The 20,631-nt window shown below is 41.1% G+C and overlaps 1 protein-coding gene across 1 annotated transcript in view; it reads right to left on the reverse strand.

The window, feature by feature from the left end:
• Positions 1–20,631, reverse strand: part of cntn4 (contactin 4) — a 239,177-nt gene that overhangs the window by 84,249 nt on the left and 134,297 nt on the right. Inside the window, exons 6-9 of the mRNA XM_066663326.1 lie at positions 12,781–12,984; positions 9,827–9,929; positions 8,687–8,871; positions 2,489–2,628 (exon numbers count right to left, since the gene is read on the reverse strand). Of these exons, the coding sequence (XP_066519423.1) occupies positions 2,489–2,628; positions 8,687–8,871; positions 9,827–9,929; positions 12,781–12,984 (632 nt within the window). The remainder of the gene's footprint in view (positions 1–2,488; positions 2,629–8,686; positions 8,872–9,826; positions 9,930–12,780; positions 12,985–20,631) is intronic.

Below are 20,631 nucleotides of genomic sequence, written 5' to 3' on the forward strand. Positions count from 1 at the left end.
ACTCTTGTCACTCGATGACACTGATTTAAAACTAGAACATCTCGACTGTAGGGTCAAACATGGCTGATTAGTCACAAATAATGACTCAAAACCAAGTGATTAATTGTGCGTGGTTAATGCCAATGGATTGACGGCATTAGTTTAGAGACTCACAGAAAGTGAAAGTCGAGTCTTTGTTTTGGATGAAGAACAAAGAGCCCAGTGTCCAGATTGTTAATTATTCAGTGTGGAGATGTACGCTGAAGTGTTCCTGCACGGTCAGTCTGTTGGACGAAGTGCTGCTGGTCAGAATAATACAGTCCCACCTCGTCTTTTACTGTGAGTACAGGGTTTGTATGTGGATTGATGCCCTGCGTTCGCTCACCAGCATGTTGCGCAGTGAAGCGCATTTCCATAAAGTGTGTTTATTTGTTTATTTATTACAAGACCCACAATCAATCTCCACTGAATAATGCACCCTCTGAATGCCAGAGGATCCTGGGAAATTGAGTCTTTTGTAAATGCATCACCCTAATGTCCCATAACTCATCCCCACAGTCCACAAACAGAGGTGGGATTTCACACAGGGGTCGGTTACATATGCAGAGATTAGAGGGAGTTGCTGTCTAAGGTGGTAAGCTGTAACAGACAGAACAGTCTTTAGAGGAGTCTACAGACTCACACACCCTATGCCGTCAGCTTGGTGAGAAACAGGGATTAAAATCTAGCAGATATCAAATTATGTCAACATTTAACATGCTTAAACTATCAAATGAAATTCAAAGCATGTGAATATACTCTTTTGTTTGCACCAGATACATGTTTGTGAGCATCAGACACTGTTTTATCAGGTAAACACCAGATACTATTCTTTAACTCTAGGTCCTATTCAGTGAGCCCTGGATATTATTTGGTGGGCACCACATAGTGTTGAATTTGCAGATATTATTTCTTCAGTTGAGCACCAGATATTATCAAGTGAGCACTACGTATTGTTTGGTGAGACAGTATTTTTGATAACCAGGTAAGAGTTTGAGCACAAGATGCAATTCTGTCAGCCCTATATATTATTTTCTAAGCATCAGCTATAATTTGTGAGCACCAGATGGTATTATGTCAGCACCAGATAATATTTTTTGTCCATAAATACTATATTAAAAACTATTGGCTTTGGTGAGCACCTTATAATATCAAATGAGCAAACCTATTTTGTAAATGCCAACAATATCAAGTGAGCATGAGATACTATTTTCATTCATTCATTGTCTGTAACATTGTCCAGAGCACCCCTGGAATCATTAGGCACATGACAGGAACACAACACTTTTGAGTCACCAATCCACCAGTCCACCTACCAACGTGTGTTTTTGGACTGTGGGAGGAAACCGGAGCACCCGGAGGAAACCCACGCAGACACAGGGAGAACACACCACACTCCTCACAGACAGTCACCCAGAGGAAACCCACACAGACACAGGGAGAACACACCACACTCCTCACAGACAGTCACCCAGAGCGCGACTCGAACCCACAACCTCCAGGTCCCTGGAGCGGTGTGACTGTGACACTACCTGCTCCGTACCTCCGAACACTACCTGTGTTCATGACAGGAACACAACACTTTTGAGTCACCAATCCACCTACCAACGTGTGTTTTTGGACTGTGGGAGGAAACCGGAGCACCCGGAGGAAACCCATGCAGACACAGGGAGAACACACCACACTCCTCACAGACAGTCACCCGGAGGAAACCCACACAGACACAGGGAGAACACACCACACTCCTCACAGACAGTCACCCAGAGCGCGACTCGAACCCACAACCTCCAGGTCCCTGGAGCGGTGTGACTGTGACACTACCTGCTACGCCACCGTGCCGCCCGGGATACTATTTTGTGAGCACAAAATATTTTTATCAACTCAGCACCAGATAATATCAAGTGAGCATTAAATATTATTTGGTGAAAAATAGGTAATATTGCATGAGCAGATATAGATCAGATCAGTACCAGATACTATTTAGTGAGTACCAGGTAACATTTTGTCAGGTGAGAACTTGATGTTATTGGGTGAGCCCTAGATATTATTTTGTGAGCACCAGATGCAATTTTGTGAGCACTAAATGAATCTTAGTCAGCTGCAAATACTATTTTGTTGATCCAAAATTTTGAGGTTCTATTTTGTGCAAGCATTTTTATTTGTGGGCATAAGATAAAATTATGTGAGCACCAGACTGTTCTGATTGATCTCCAGTAACTATCCTGTAAACAACTAACAGAATCCATGAAAAAATCCTGAGTGTTATTGTCACATGATTCAAGCTGTTTTCTGATTGGATCTGGTGCTCTCTCAATATTATCTGGTGCTCACCTAATAGTATATGGTGTTTTGTAAATTAAGAAAGCCTCACCCTTTCAGAGGCTCTGCACAAACAGTGGTCTGTACTGACAATGTGAAGTTTAGAATCTGGACTTTAGTCTGAGAGACCTGAAAGCTGGGGATGACTGACCTCAGTGGGCTCTAGATTTTCTCCATTCCTCATCCACCTGTAGGAGGGCTTGGGTTTGCCTGTGGCCGTACATTCCCAGAGCAGAGAATCGTCGATGGCCTTCTGCAGGTCCTGCGGTTTCTCGATCAGCTGTGGAGGAGCTGCACAGGGGTATAAAAACAAAACACATATACAGCATTGGTGTCCAGTTAACCCTTTCAGAGACCTCTTCCAGAAAACTTTTCATGTGGATCATTCCAGAAGATGCTCCTAGAAAACACCTCCAGAAAACCCTTTTCAAAACACTTCTAGAGACACTCCCAGAAGAACTCTTCAGAAAACCCTTTCAGGTGATGCTTCTAGAAGACACTTCCAGAAACCCCCTCCAGAAGGCCAGTTCAGAGGACATTCTAGAACCCCCCAAAGGATGCTTCTTAAACACGCTTCCAGAAAATCATTTCAGAGGATGCTTCTAGAAAACACTTTCAGAAAACCCTTCCAGGAAACATATCTAGAAGATGCTTACAGAAGACCTTTCCAGAACACCCTTCCAGAAAACTACTCCAGAAGACCCTTCCAGAGGTCCCTTCTAGAAGACCCTTTCAAAAAATCCTTCTAGAAGATGCTTACAGAAAACCTTTTCAGAAGACCCTTCCAACACAACCATCCATAAGACCCTGGATTTTGGCTATTTCACATAACATGACCCCTGGCCTCTATAGACTATTTGGCTCCTCTGAGTGGCTCTTTCTCTGGTTCCAAATGAGAGTCTTGGCTCATCCTCTGTGTGGATCCTTCTCCGGTTCTGAAGGGGGCTCTCATTTTGAGTCTTGGTTCCTCTGACTGGTTTGTTCACTGGTTCTCAGGGAGTTGATCTAGTCCACTTCGAGTTTTGTAAAGATGCTTTCTGACAATGTCGGTTATAAAAAGTGATCTGTAAATAAACTGGAAGCGAACTGATTAGATTTGGGCAGAAAATCAGAATTGAGAAATTAAGCTGGTAATGCGAACACAGCCCTAGATTAGGAAGTGGATGTCGGGTCCAGTCAAACTCATCTCAGCTCAGAGATGACCCTCCCGGACTTGGGGGATGACACATAAAGAAATAATAAACAAAACAGCTGACCGCTGCCTCTTCCACAAGGTGAACCGGACCCTCGTTTGATCTGCTGTGACACGTACAGTGAGCAAGAGTGTGACGCGCCTTTGTTTTGCGAGACATCCTTGTTACATATGTCTCGGAAAAACACAACAACGAAAACAAGAACCGTGTTCCTGTGTCCTGCATCTCAAAGGGCAGAGGAAGGACATGACACGCTCATTTGTTGAAGGACCATAAACCACTCTCACTCAATACCATTAAAGTAAATGATGTTTTAATTATACATGAGCCACGTCGATTCCTATCTTTTAAAGGTGTGTAACTCAAAGCTGCCCAATAATGAGGCGAGAAAAACATACAACAAACACACTTCCTGGTGGGGAATAAATAAATGAACTAAAAGGTAAACAAATAAATAAGGATTGCCAATATGTTTCTTCTATTTTGTTGTTCTGGAAAGCAGGGTATTAATTTACAGCTCTTTCCTCTTAGCAGGGAGAGATTTACACTAGGTTTTTGAACATTTCTGCAAGGGTCTAATGGTGCTCAGTCAGTGAGGTCAGGCACTGATGTTGGATGGTTAGTACTGGATCATACACAGCACTCCAACTCATCCCAAAAATACTGGATGGAACTCCACCTCTAAAGAGAACAGTTTTACTGCCCGGTGCTTGAGGGTGTTATACCCCTCCTGCTCACTCTTGGTACTGGACATGGTCATATTAAGCTCATGTGCAGTTGCTCCAGAGTGTTCCTATCTTTTGGGCATATACTTTAAAAGAGGATTCAAGGTCTGTGATGTATCTAGAACCAAAAGTGGTTGATTCCATTGCCATTTCCTAGTGATTAAAGCCTTCTGTCCAGCTTCTGAAGGCCTAACTAGTAGAAAAGCATCCTTATGTGTATCTACTTAGACAACCACATCCTGATTGGACAATTTTCCATTAGGTTTTCATTCTGAATTTACCCAAGAACATCACTTTTTGGAAATGGCGGACCGACCTGTTTCTGAAGGCCTAGAAGACCCTGAGGTTTCCCCCTTAAGTAGGTGTAAGACCATTAATATCCTTTCAGGGTGGAAGAGATCATCCACTTCAGCCTCCACCTCCTCCGTTTTTCATTCCCTCTCTCCTCCCCTCTGTCAGTGCTGTTCTGTCTATCTCTCACCCACTGGGAGGGTATTGACATTCAGCCTCTTCCTTTTAAATCAAGACGGGAGCCGAGCCCTGACTAAGCCCAGCCCACACAGAGGTGCAGTCACGAGGAGTTGGATATTCTTCCAAGACAAACATCACAACTGAGGGAATCAAACCTTTTTATCTCCACAAATAAGAAACACACACACACACACACACAAACACACACATCCCCAGTGCCCAGGGAGCAGTTGTGGATTAGATGGATTGCTCAAGTGGATGTTGAAGGAGGAGTCAGTGCTGTTCCTTCACTCTCCCCACCCCCAACTTTCATGCTGGATGAGGGACTCAATCTGGTGATACTTGGGTCCCAACCCCATAACCCTAGCCTTTAACAGTTAGAGAAGAGCAGAAGGGTTCAAAACATGAAGTGGTTTAATATAATATGAAAACTATTCAAACAATTGGAAAACAAATTATAATGCTTTGCCCTAGTGTACTATACACAAGCTAGCCATAGAATATTAACACTTTTCATTCATTCATAATAACCACTTCATCCTGCTCAGGGAGGTGATGAATCTGGAGTCTAGGAGCAGTCGGGGGGAAATGCTGGAACACACCCTGGACAGAGCAGCAGTCAAAGTGCATAATTACAACACCATTATAATCATAAACTATTATGTTATACTGTAAAGTATAGTACCCCTCTCACATTGACTGTGTAGCTGCTGGGTGTGTTAATGTGGATATGTTGTGGTGTTTGATGTACACTTCGGCATCTGCACTGAGATCTGAAAACATCAGAGCTCTGCTAAACACACAGACAATTAATAACCAGCCGTTTCATGTGGCTTTGAATGACATGAAAAAGCCTGTTGTCGCTCCTTTCTTTTTGAACTAGGCAGGAAAAAAAGGCCTAACAGGACAAAAACATCTGCGCAGAACTGCTAATAGAGAGAGAGAGGGAGAGGGAGAGGAGAGAGAGAGAGAGAGAGAGAGAGAGAGAGAGAGAGAGAGAGAGAGAGAGAGAGAGAGAGAGAGAGAGAAAGAGAGAGAGAGACAGAGGGGCGATAAACATGAGATACACTCATCGATCTGTATATTCCCCTGCTTCTCTCTCTCTCTCTCTCTCTCTCTCTCTCTCTCTCTCTCTCTTCTCTGCTGACCAATGTCCTACAGCCCTCATTCCACAGGACTTCAAAATAAGATTACCGATTTTATCACCTGAGAAGAGAGAGAGAGAGAGAGAGAGAGAGAGAGAGGCTGTAGAATGTAAAAGGGAGGAGTGAGGGAGAGAAGGAGAAATAGAAGAAAAAGACACAGAGAAGACACAACAGAATGAGAGAGAGAGAGAGAGAGAGAGAGAGAGAGAGAGAGAGAGAGAGAGAGAGAGAGAGAGAGAGAGAGAGAGAGAGAGAGTAAGCACTGTAGAGGAGGAAAGACCCGCAGCCTAAATCCTACTGAAATAATTTTCTGCTAGCCATTAGCCATTAGCTGCTAGTTATGGAACTGTGCACTGCAATGTCCATTATTTACTGACCGTTGGTGCTCAGAGCTACCTGTAAACATCAGCAAACTGTTTAATGCACAGGATGAGTTATACACACTGGACCACCCACAGCACAGATACAGGAGTTTGCTGATATCCATTGCCATGGAGACTAGGTGGGTGGAGCTTGCTAACAGACATTATCATGAATATTAAGTGGATAGGGATATTTTGGGGCAGAGCCTGCTTGTTCATTACAATGGAGACTAAGTGGGTGGAGCTTTCAGCAGCCTGGCTTCCCATTCAGAACGGTGTTGCGGTGTGTTCTGTGCTGTTTCCATACCCGCTCATTCTCTGCTAATGTTATCCCGATAAACTAGCATGACTTCTGCCAAATTGTGTTTTACGTTGAAGCAAATACAGACAATAAGACACAGCCAATGAAACGCTCAGCTGGACGCAGGCTGCTCCTGTAAATGGGACACTGGTCTTGAGTGGAGCTAATGTGGCCTTTAGCATGAGCATTAATGAGCACTCCCATGAGGGAAGGAGAAATCCCAGAGTGCTGTAGCCTACCGGTACTTTCTTAATAGAGAAGAGTCTCTTATGAACAATGCCCTGCTGCTGAGTGGCTGCAGAAGGAAAGAAGCCCATGACTCATTCACCTGGTAGCTACATCTCCCCAACCCAGTCTAGTCCAGTCCAGTCTAGCCCAGCCCAACTCAGCCCATTCCAACCCCCCAGTCCAGTCCAGTCCAGTCTAGCCCAGCCCAACTCAACCCAGTCCAACCTTCCAGTCCAGTCCAGTCCAACCCAACCTAACCTCACCCCACCCAAACCAGTCCAGTTCAGTCTAGTCCATTTTATCCCAGCCCAGTCCAGTCCATTTTATTCCAGCCCAGTCCAGTCCATTTTATTCCAGCCCAGTCCCGTCCATTTCAGCCAAGGCTGATCCAGTAATTCCTGCTGAAATCCCTGGTTTTAACGTTTAAATCTGAAACAAACACATACCTAATGACAGTGAGACCTACCACCAATCACAGAGCTCCACTCATCACTGAGCTACATCCCTTCAGGCTTCATCTTTTCACTGCACCAACCAAACACAGCATATTTCATCAAATCTTTCATTATATTTTCATAACACCAGTGCATTTTGGATAAATACATAGTTAATATGTTGCTCATGTATTAATCTTATGCTTTACTAAATAATTGTGGTCTATTATAAAACTGAGGTGTATGTTGTACAGAGTGAAGGGTGGGTACATGGTGGGTTTTATATTTTTCTGACACTCTAGGTGGACTTGTTTCACATTGTGTGGGTTGGTGAGCTCCAGATACAAAAAAAGTGAGGTGCACATGCACGGAACATGTGACTTTTCATACTATTTCTCATTTAACATTATATCAATGTGAGCTTGCGCAGATTTAATTGTCTCACACAAACACTGTTATGGTTTTAGTAGTGAGTGCTTGTCCAAACCAACTAAACCCCACTAAACCCCACTGAACTTCTCTGAATCCCAGGGAAACCCAAGGAACTCCATTGAAACCTACTGAAACCCACTGAACTCCCCCCATTCTGTTGCAGTGAAGTTAAGGCACCTCTCTACACCAATCACTTTCATTATTACTATTAAAGGTGGTGATGCTGGTCAGCATAGTGGGTGGATTTCTCTCAAGTGTTGTGTGTTCCTGATGTTGAGTGGCTGGGTGTGTTTATGGCATGTGGCTCCACTCTAAGTATAGTGCACTTAACAGCTTTGATCTGGAGTCAACCTGGATATCAATCATCATGCCATCTGCTACAGTACATAGATACACACACACACACACACACACACACACACACACACACACACATACACATACACACAAACACACACAGTACAAACACACACACACAGCACAATCTACACACGAACACATGGACACACACACACAAACACACAGTACAAGCTACACACAAACACACACACAACACACACACATGGACACACACACACAAACACACACTACAACCTACACACAAACATATGGACACAGATTCATACGTACAGACACAGCACAACATACACACACACACACACACACACAGATTCATACATACAAAGACACAGCACAACATACACACACACACACACACACCACTACCTACACACAAACACACACACACACATACACACACACACAAACACATACATGAACACACACACACACACACACACACACACACACAGGAAAACCAGAGGAAGGTCATCTCCTCCTGCTTTTTAATCTGGATAAAAATATTAGCGGCTCCATATCTGTGAGGGTTTAATCATGTTGATGCAGAGCTGAAGTGTGTGTCCCCCTCCTGTTGTTCTTAAGCTGATTTCCTGACGCTGGAACGGAGTTCTCTCTGCATCACGCCCTTCACCCTGAGCCAAAGTGACACACGCGCCTCTCTTTGGTTAAATATTCATGCCACTTCCGTGGAGACATACCGTAGAAAGAGAGCTTTCCCTGAACAGAGTTCCTTCCCTTGGAGTTCTCCGCCGTACACTCGTACGTCCCTGCGTCCTCCTGCTGGAAATACGGGATCTCCAGCACTCCGCTGGTCTTCCTCATGTCCACTTTACGAGCGAAGGGAACACCGTCCACTCGCCGCCAGGTGACAGAGGGAGCCGGACTGGAGGAGGAAAGAGAGAGAGAGGAATTAGGTTTGGTTGTGTTGAGCTAGAATACATAAATATGGCCTGAGGCTCACCATTATTCCCATCAGTAACACAAGCATACACTGTAAAAAATATCCATAGATCACATGGTGCAAAACAGCCAGACTATGACAATAAGAGGCTGTAAACTTTAAAAAGTTTGAATATAGTTTCTGCAAGAGTGAAATACCATAAATACACAATATTCCATAATATACATATATAACAGGCAAAATTACATTTTGGTTTAGTTTTGTTTAAGAAAAATACATTGTGTCACTGTTAAATACTACAACCATTAGGGGCGGTTCAAGTGGCCAATGACTGGGAGGAGCTGGGATGTATGGGGAGTGATAGTGTAAACAAAACACCTATTGAATATAAACTTTACACTTGCCAAAAATGCATACTGCAATATCTTATACACTGAGGCCATATAGTTCATGGTGAAAATCTGGCAACCACAGCTGCAAGTAATTTAGCATAAATTTGACAAAAATATTTTACAAATTTGTCATTTTTACAAAAAAAAAAAAAAAAAAAAAAAAATTGTGCGATTTCACACTACCACAGCTGACATACTAATAAACCATTCAAAATCCTCTTAAAAAAGCATTAAAAGTCATATTTATAACACTTGAATATATTATTCTTGTTTTTTAAGCCACACATAGCACATTGCAATATCTGATCAGGTATTACTACTTTATATCATGCTTATATGGTATTATAACACTTTATAATCTTCTTACAAAAAGTTATGGATTCAGGATTGAAGACTGAAGTCATGTGACATCAGCTAACCACTCTAGATAGCTCAACGCGCTTAGAGGAGAATGCTCAAAAGACAGGAATCACACCTGGACCACTGGGAGACCTGCTATTAATCCATTCTCACAACTGCTATTTGTGGTCATCTGATTCACTTACTTGCCCAAAGCGAAGCACTCCAATTTCACTGTGGACCCTTTGGCCACCTGGACCACCTCCGGAAACTGGACCTCAATCTTGGGCTCGTACTCCCCCATCACACCTGAGGAGAGGAGGCTTTCATTAATTAAACTTCAGCTCATGTTTACACGGGAAAGTGTGGGCCTGATACTTTAATATTGCGTTCCCAAACTCCGCTGTGAAACATATCTCTCTCTCAGCTGGGCTTTAGATGCTTGTCGTCCATTTCACTTTATGAGTTGATAAAGGTCAGTGTGTGTGGTGGTCCGGTGTGTGTGTGTGTGTGTGTGTGTTTGGTTGGGGGGGGGGGTTGTGATTGTATGAGGTTGATGTTATCTCCTGCAGCCGCCGTGTTCTGTGAGAGGGACTTTAAAGAGATCCTTATCTCTTTATGTGTAACACAGCAAGCTCCTATCAATACCACAAAACCCAGCCGACTCCTTAATCCTGCAACTCACTGAAAAAGAGAGAGGTGATAAACAGGAGCCTTTCACGTTACAGTCTGCTCAGAGTCAGGGGTCATTTCACAGTAAGGACACTTGCAATTAGAGGTGGCCCAGTTTAGATTTTGTTAGCGTGTGTTCACATTTGGCAGGTTTAATCCAAATTAAATCTAGTTTGGTTCAGTTAAAGTCTGAACACACAATTGCAGCCTGGTTTTAAGCTGAATCTTAATCCATTCACAGGATTGCATACGATGTGAAAATCGATGTGAAGCCTTAAACCTAAACCTTACCTTAACAAATTTATCTATAACCCTTAACCTAACTGTAAGCTCTAAAAGATTAGAAACAGAGGCATGTTGTGCTTAGGTACCTCTCAAAATCAGAAACGGTTACAGAACTGTAGCTCTTCTTCAGCTTCATAACAATGAGTTTGTGTGGAATTACTCACACAGCACCACCAGTGGGTTATTTCAGTCACTTACCATTGTTATTAATATGTCAGACATTTTCCTGCTGTTTTGTAATTATATGGAAAAACCTTTACGGAAGTAAACATGACAATTATCATTTTTTTAAACAAAAATAACCTAAAAGTAAGCATTATGATGCAATAGCCATGATCTCTAACATTAAAATCCTCAGCTTTAAGTTGTTTAAACAAAGTCACACACATATTTTAGGATGTAATATTATTACCAACAACAGAACAAATCCATCATATGCTTCTGCAGCACTTTCCTGATGGAGCTCATTACGAAGGCAGTGCCCAATAAATTCTACTCACTTGCCATTTTCAAACTACTTCATTTTTTCAAGTAAATTTTGTTGAACAAAATGACAATTGACATTTTTTATGTTACCATGTTACCATGAAAAATGTTTCAATTAAATTACAATTATATGTTACACAAAAAAGCTGTAGACCTAATAAAATCAATCATAACATAACATAATGCTCTTATATATATATACATACACAATAAGTTTTGGCAATCTTATTGAAAGCAGACCAAGCACTGAATGAACTGCCATCTTCTTGTCTCTGATTCTTAGAAAAGACACAATACTGAGAGTTTAACTCGTGATGGTGTTCTGTCATCTCTTCAGCAGCTCAGAGTCTGTAATTATGGTACAAAAACGTTCAATTTTGAAATGAATCTCAGCACCAGTTCAACACCGCACCCTAATCCACACACACACACACACACACACGCACACACACACACACACACACACACATCAGTTCTTATGAATGCAGTGAGTTGTCTAAAAGCAAAGAGCCACTGGAGGCTTTGCTCATCGTCCTGTTCAAGCTGCAGAAAAGCATGGGTTCTCAGGGCTTATTGATCTCCAACATCAGATAAAACAAGGCCCACATAAAACCCCACGAGTAAAACCTCTGGCAGTAGTTTGTTTATTTTTAACATATCACAATTAGAAAGTCAAAGCCGTGGTGGGAGTGTACGAATATGTACATGCATCCAAAACTATGCTCATGACAAGTAGCAAAAAATAGACTCGAAACTTGAAAGACACTCGCTCACATTTGACACATTTCCTCACATTTCAACACTATTATCTTGTGTGAAGATTATATGACTGAAGTATTTACCAACTTCGGTCAGGAGAAGAGAGATGTGTCTGTGCCTCGTTGAGCTCTTCAACTAACATCATTACAGTTTGAGACATTACCAAGATCAATTATGTTGTGTTTGGCTGTTCTGATATTTGACCCTTACGTTTTATAACCCACGGTGAATTCGGTTAATCTGAGCTGTAAATCCATGGCTTGGGAAGCCCACAATTAGATCAGCGCCGGACAAATGACCTTTCCCTTCCTGGACTTTTGATAATGCCAGGCTACAGGCAACAAAACATGGGCTCGTAGACCATCTTAAAATTTGCAAAGAAAGCGCTCATTAACCTTTGGGCATCATCTGTATTCCTTGAAATGTGGGGGGAAAACAGAGCCAAATTTGTTTAAATTTAGTTTGATAGTTTTAGATATGAAACACCTGGCAGGGGATGGAAACGTGGTGGTACACTGTATAGACTCTATGAGCAGCATCTGACAACAATGAAACTACACACAATAGGTAAAGGCCTGTAAGCTCTATACTGTAAACTCTAAGGTGTCAAGGAAACCACATCTTATAGGAAATGAGTACTGTTTTCATACGGCACTGATTTACATTTCTAAAAGTGTGTGATTTTTACAGATGAGTGTACAACCCCCAATGGAAGCCTAAAGCACTACCCAAAAACATGTCATGTCACTCGTGTTTAGCAGGCTGAACATTCACCACAAGGGTGTGCCAATTTACAAATTTTTGAAGAAGCTTCAAAAACGTGGTGGTTCATGTCAATGCCACTGTGTTCACTTGAACATCAATGTTATGATTTATTAAATTTGAAAATTTGAGTTAAGGAAATATAATCTGGAAAACAGACGTAAAACTATGCATCCAGAGGGGACTGAACTCTTACCGTCAGTGCGCAGTATGAGGGGAGTGGGTGGGCCATGGACGCGGCTCTTTGTGACTGTGTTGGTGACCACGCAGGTGTAGTTCCCCACGTCTGATCTCTCCACCTTGGCGATGTAAAGGTTCCCAGTCTCCTGAGAAATAAACCTGCGGACATCCTGCTTCACGAAGCTCGGGTACTCGTTAAAAATCCAGCTGAACGTCAGCGCTGTCAGGAGAGAAGAGAGTGGAGAGAACAAACAGATTCGGTCTTAATGCAGGTGTATGTCCCTGAGTTTCTTCAAACTGTAATATCTTCAAATTACCCTACATAGATTTTCATTGATTAACATTAAAACAACACTAAGTAGTATATTTACTTTAAAAATCCAGCTTCAAAATCATTGTGCCTTGCTCCACTGAGGGATCTCCACAATAGGGATAATGGAGCCTCTGTTGTTGCTACTTCAGGATCAGAACTGCAGAAACTGCACTATGTAATCTTTGAAGAATGAAAGAAGACCACACACACTCCCATGATTCCAGAACAATGTTGTAAAAACAATGCCGCTAGATGCTGCTGATCGTAAGCTCTAAAAGGAAATAAGCCGCAGCATTGTGTAACATTTTTACCACAAAAGTTTAAAGAAATTACCAGTGAACAGAAGCTCACTTATTGACCATAAAATGGGTATGAATCATAATAAATCATGACAAATATAACATTGGGGCAGCTGTGGCCTAAGGATAAGAGAAGCAGCCTCTGAATCTGAAGGTTGCCAGATTGATCCCTAGACCTACAGGAAAAAGTGGAGGTGGGGTTGTGGAGTGAGGTGAAAGAGCACGCTAAGGCAACTAACCTCCAAACTGCTTCTTGTGCACTGAGATTGGTGCCAGAGGCTGCAGGTTAGTATGTGGGTTCACTGCCCAAAATCACTAATGTGTTTATGTGTGTATGTGTGTATGTGTGTGTGTGTGTGTGGGGGGGGGTGTACATTTGTAATGTGGTACAAATAGTGTAGCTTTACAGGAGTTACTTTATTCTGAGTTATTTTGGACAATGTGTCAAATACGAAAACAGTTTAAAAACTGGATGGGCGAATGAATGAAGGATATTGGATGGATAGATGAATGATGATGGATGGATGGATAGATGAAGGATGATGGATGGGTGGATAGATGAAGGACAATGGATGGATGGATAGAATGATGATGAATGATGGATGGATCCTAAATTAAACCAATATTGTCACAGTTGTAGTCTTTATTATAACTGCATTAATGTTGATACAAATATAATAAAACAAACTCTTTGGTTTTAAATTCCTCTATCTTCCAGCATTCTGACCCGTGCTCAGGCCGTGTGCTGAACCCTTGACAGTATGCCAGCTAACAGCAGGACACTGCTAATCCTTTTTCTGTGCTTAATTTTCACCCTCCGAGCCCCCAGCCCGCTGCAGGCTGATTAATTTTCACCCTAGCATGTAGCCTTGATGCTAATTTAGCAGCTCTGGGGAAGGCAGAAGATTCATGGCTTGGAAGAAAAGCGGAAATGTCACGACACACACATGATTCACACAAAGTTCCAGAGCCGCAGAATGAGTGCCTCCTCATTTACTGTTCACTTCAAAGGAGAAGTCTTTTTAAGGATTATTTATTATCTGTAGATGTTGTTCACTAAGTGTAATTAACATGAGAGGAAGGGTCGACTCACTTTGTCGTACTGAATCAACCTGTTTATGCTCCATGGCTAGTGTCAAACACACAGGGGTGCTCACAATAATAATAAACTACTTATGTATCGCTTTTAAAGAACCCAAAGTACAAATAAAGATAGTGCCAAGAACAAAATGCTCTAAGCAACACATAAAAAACACAGCAAATCAAAGGGTACAGAACATGTAAGAGAGCAGTGGTGAGAGCATGTAGTGGCCAGTGAGCTACGGCGAGCCATGGGGTTAAAACGAGGTAAACTCCCTCAGCTGGAATTGTCAGCAACTAGCAGCAGAGTTAAAAGGTTTCTAGCCACAAGTCAGCAGCAATAAAGGTGTGCTTCGTTGGCCAACACCAACAGCAGCTAGTGGCACTGTTAGCCAACAGCAAAAGGCCGATAAGCAGCAGTGAGGACATGCTCCCTCGGTTGATATCAGCAACAGCTAGTAGCTGTGACAGCAGTCCCCTAGCCCCCAGTGATGACATCAAACTCCCTCAGTCAACATTCCCAGCCAACAGAAACAGTAAGAGCAGGAGGAGGCTGCTGAACTGCAGAAAAAGAGACTGGCTCCTCTGGTCAGCAGGCCCAGCTTTGTGACAGCAAGTTACAGCAAACAGCAGCACAGAGGCAAACAATCTGCACTTTTTCATATATGATTGTAAATCAAACAAATCACAAAAAAAAAAAAAAAGAAGAAGAGAAAACATGGGTAAGACACCGGGAGAAGTTGTGGTCAAACAGAGGGACACCAGTGTGCTTTCGCCTGGAACTGACATCACACAGTGAGACAGGGCCATTCTGTAGTGAAAATAGGTTCACCACAGAATCTCCAGCACATCCAGGTCATTGTCAGTGTAATGATGAGAAAATAACTAATTGCAACTTTCATATTTAGACCACTGCATTACTTGGGAATGCAAAGCATTACAATTTAAGGCATAGATGTGTTTTAATATCATGGATCATGCATCATATATCAATATCATGGATCATGGATCATCGTGTTAGCAGTAAGTTTAGAGTTATGGTTAAGGTTAGAGGAGGGTTTAAGGCTGGTTTTTCACAGTGAGTAACTATTTGTATTTCACATGTGCTTCCATAAAGAGTTAGGTGATTTATTGTAGTCAGGATGTTGAGTTAATACAGCAAAGATTTTCAACTGTATATATATATATATATAGATACATTCATGAAATAAATATCATAGGGTGCTAAAATTGTATAGTTTTCCATTATTTAATAGATATATATATATATATATATATATATTTAATATTATTAATTTATTATCTGAGTAATTAGTTATATTACACCATTCACTTATTCATTCATTGTCAGTAACCCTTATCTAGTTTAGGGTCGTGGTGGGTCTGGAGCCTACCCAGAATTACTGAGCGCAAGGTGGGAATACACCCTTGAGGGGGTACCAGTCATCAAAGGGTGAAAAAGACTCACATATTCACACTTACGGATACTTCTGAGTTGCCTATCCACCCACTAACGTGTGTGTTTGGACCATGGGAGGAAAACGGAGCACCCAGAGGAAACAGGGTCACAGTGGGTCCGGAGCCCACCGGGAATCACTGGGTGCAAGGATTACACTCCTCACAGACAGTCACCCGGAGGAAACCCACACAGACAAAGGGAGAACACACCACACACCTCACAGACAGTCACCCGGAGGAAACCCACACAGACACAGGGAGAACACAACACACTCCTCACAGTCACCTGGAGGAAACCCACATGGACACAGGGATAACACACCAAAGCAGTCAAACGGAGGAGAGCTTGAACCTACATCCTCAGACACAGGACCTGTGTGACACAAACATTACCTGCTGTGCCTCTGTGCTGTCCATATTACAGCATTTGCTCTTTAAAATAACTAATATAACTCCTCTGCTGGAAACAGTAAATTGTATCTTCAGAACAGTAATGTTGAAGCAGAAAGAAAACCGTCACCTGTATTAATATGTGTTAAAATATTTTGGAGCATTTTGTATTGCTTCTTTGAAATGAATATTATAATTAAACACGTCCAGCAGATACAGACCCATCCTTCACTTGGAGTAAAATGCTAGTTAACATTTCCGTCTTGTTGACCTGGAGTTAGCACTGTCCACAGCCATTTTCCAACAAGAAATGTCAGCATACACTTAATGTCAAAGGTCATCCCACAGGAATACAGCACACAGACAGGGAGCTGACCTTTGGGAGTTACATTGGCTTTGCTTTTCTGCTGATTCTGTTTCCTGCGGTGGCCTTCAGACTTACTTCTGCACACAGCAGGAAAGAAAATAACAAGTGTTCTGTAACTCTTTATTTATAATCATCATTATAAGGAATGATGAAATTACAATGACTTAACTGCTGAATAAAAAGTGGTTACATAGGAACATGGAGAGATTACCTCTTACACAATTTGTGATTACATGTCCAAATTAATTTCAGAAAACTAGTTGCATGTGTGAAATGGAATGACCCAAATGTAAGTACTTTGTGTAATAATTGTTCCCATATTTCATTTTTGCTCCTTATATTGACATTACACTGTAACATGTTGTGTAGTTACATGTAGTTTCAAATAAATGCATTTGGAGAGAGTGATTACAGAAATGTAATGTCTTTAATAGGTTTTCCCTGTGTCTGCGTGGGTTTCCTCCGGGTGACTGTCTGTGAGGATTGTGGTGTGTTCTCCCTGTGTTTGTGTGGGTTTCCTCCGGGTGACTGTCTGTGAGGAGTGTGATCCTTGCACCCAGTGACTCCCGGTAGGCTCCGGACCCACTGTGACCCTGAACTCGATAAGTGCTTACAGACAAGGAATGTATAATTGCAATTTATTTTACATTGGAATTACTTAATTCCATTTTCAAAATTCTGCAATATCATAAAATTGCAGAAAAGTACAAATAAAAATAAATTATGATTATTTAATTTTAAAAATATTATATTTTGTGTTTTACTTTTTATTCCAACATTTGAAATCAGGTAATAAATTGTAGACACATCATTCCTTGCACAGTAATAAGAGCTCTGTAAACTAAAGCATTTTGAGTGTTTCATTCCTCAGATCAGAGCCTGACAGTAAACAACAACAAATGTACATCAGAGTCCTTGATCATGACTTTCCTGTTAAGGCTGTTTCTGAGTCACCACCAACTCAGAGTAGATCCTCAGAGTTTAAATCCAGTCCTAGTGTACTGCTGTGTACTTCCATTGTCTGTCAGAGAAAGCACTAAAATATAAAAGGAGTAGTAGGTGAAGTGGGACATTTTGAGTGTTGGAGGGTCTGTATACTCTGAACTTGTGCACTGAGGTGGTTTCCCAAATAACTACTAGGAGGTAGTTATGTCCTTGTGGTGTTATCCCAGGTTGTTGCTAGGGTTATAGTAATTTGGCACCAAGTGGTTTAATATTCCAGATAACATCTTCAGTGTACTTTTATGGATATTCCAGGTGATTGCTAGGGTGTGGATAACTAGTTGCTATATGTTTTTTTTTGGTTGTAAAATGTTGAGAGTTATTAGATATGGTGTTCCTAGTTGTTCGGTGTTTGCTTTGACATTCTGCATCTTTGAATGACAATCATGTGTTGTACCAGTATTCTAGCTTGATAATTACGAGCTAGGAAATTCATCGTTTGAAAGTAAAACAACAAAAAAAATTACCAAAAATTAAGCCAAAATTTACCTCTGATATAAAAACAAAATAGCAGACTTTAGCAACTAATCAACGCAGCCAGAATCAAACAACGGCAGGTTCGGCACTGGTCCATTGTTGTAGGTAACCTCTGGTTTACAGCAATTCTGTGTAAATAATAACTAACAAATTAGTGTAAAAAGGAAAAACTGCATTTACTCTCACTGTTGTTTTGAACTAAGCCCTTCTGAAATCACCCTTAAAACGAGCTGCCTCTGCCTCTGTTAGCAGCCTCCATGACCATGTGCTACAGCATCTCTCCTGCTTTTTTTTTTTCACCCCTCTATTCCCCAAAGACTTTAAAAAGGATAAAAGGAAGAGTCAGCAGTCCCCCAGAGACTCTCAGAGAGACAGGACAACTCTGCTCCCTCTTTGAAGGCAACTGCCAGGAATTTAAGCTGAGGACAGAGGGATAATGTGACACTGCTGTAAAAACACAGAATGTTCTGTGGAACAATTGGATCCCTGGGTTGTTCTTAATGCAGCAAATGATTCCTGAGCTCCTGGAGATCAGATTCACATCCAGGAGCCTGTGACTTCACCAGCCACCGTACTATTTTCACATCCTGGAAATTCAGACTCAGTGGCAGACGGGCAAAATGCTGTTCAAGCTGAATTATGTGCAGGAGTTATAAAAAAAAATGTTTATTCAAATGTGCTTTTATTAAATTAAAATGAAATGTAATTTATTTGAGATATAATGAATTAAGTTATACTTCTATATTCATATAATTTGCTGATACAGACAAGTAAAGAATAGTCTAAGTATAACTTGTATTTAACCTTTTGATCAAGATACACTTAAGAAAAGTAAAATGTTTTTATAAATATAGTTTACATAGATTTTTCTTGTAGTTTGAGTGAAATAGCTGAGAATATATGGAACTAAACATGGTAAACACAGTGTTAATCATTTAATACGGAAACAGAAAAACATTTAACTTATTTTATCCTCTGCTACTTACCCAAATAAGAAGACATGGAGCTATGAGGACAGCAGAGATTCCTTTTAAGAATAAACATCTAAAACACTGTTTTTCTAACTTTCTGGACTCAGTTTGGAGTTAGGGTTAAATTTAGGTTTATTGTTAAAGTTAAAGCAAGGAAAGAAGACTGCTTTTTCAATCAGGGTTAACATATATTTACAGTTCACTATTTACAAGTACTGGGAATGGCCTTTTTGTAAAATCTGTATATTTTCACCATGATACCAGGTTGGGTTTTACAGTTCTGTAACAGGCTTGATTCAAATTATCATCCATTACAATTATAAGTGGGACAGAAATATATAACTTGTAAGGTAAACTTATAAACTAGTTTACTTTTGGTATAGTTGCTACAATCACCATAATCCTAATTGTAATCCAACATTATCAGAAAAACATTCACTTTTGTGGTATCCTCAGGGGAACATATTCAGACCTTTAGTTAGGGAACATAATTGTACCTTGTTCTATTATAATTGTAGATTTTAAAATTGTGTTGATTTCATACGCTCTGTTTCATCTCTAGGTCTTTTATTATGTTATTTTATTTTACACAGTTCTACCAAGCTGTAAAAAGGTTATGGCACACATTATTCATTCATTCATTCATTATCTGTAAGCACTTATCCAGTTCAGGGTCGTGGTGGGTCCAGAGCCTACCTGGAATCATTGGGTGCAAGGCGGGAATACACCCTGGAGGGGGTTGGCACACATTAAGTATTATTAATATAGGTTATATGCCAGATATTAAACCAAAGCATACAAACAGACACAGGCTAGAAAATCAAGATGTAGTTTGGCTGAGGTTCCAACACTATTGCACATGCGTATGATAATCACATGCAGAAACATTGTGATATTTCTGGAGAGGCGATAAAAGTATAACAAGGGCTGAGCTCTCGAGACCACCAGAGAAGCTCTGTCCATATGTTCAAAAGTATTTGTCTGTTGGTGGAGCGCCAGACTGGATCCTCAGCGGAGGAGGGGGAAGGTTAATGAAATGCAGGGGATTTGAAACGAGACAGAAAGCCACACAGCGTCTACACTAAAAAACATCACAGACCTAGTTAAATCATCCTAAATATAGTGGATATATTGAATTTTTAACATTACAAGTATAACTTTAGATGCGTCAGATTAACTGCTAAATGAACGGCATGCTCTGACTAGATACACACACTTAAAACCAGTGTTTAGTGTAGTGTTAGTGTGTATTCAGTGTAGTGTTAGTGTGTATTCAGTGTAGTGTTAGTGTGTATTCAGTATAGTGTTAGTGTGTGTTCAGTGTAGTGTTAGTGTGTATTCAGTATAGTGTTAGTGTGTGTTCAGTGTAGTGTTAGTGTGTATTCGGTATAGTGTTAGCGTATATTCGGTATAGTGTTAGCGTGTATTCGGCATAGTGTTAGTGTGTATTCAGTATACTGTTAGTGTGTATTCAGTATACTGTTAGTGTGTATTCAGTGTAGTGTTAGTG

Source organism: Hoplias malabaricus, chromosome 3, assembly GCF_029633855.1.
Source record: "Hoplias malabaricus isolate fHopMal1 chromosome 3, fHopMal1.hap1, whole genome shotgun sequence".
NCBI classification, from domain to species: domain Eukaryota; kingdom Metazoa; phylum Chordata; class Actinopteri; order Characiformes; family Erythrinidae; genus Hoplias; species Hoplias malabaricus.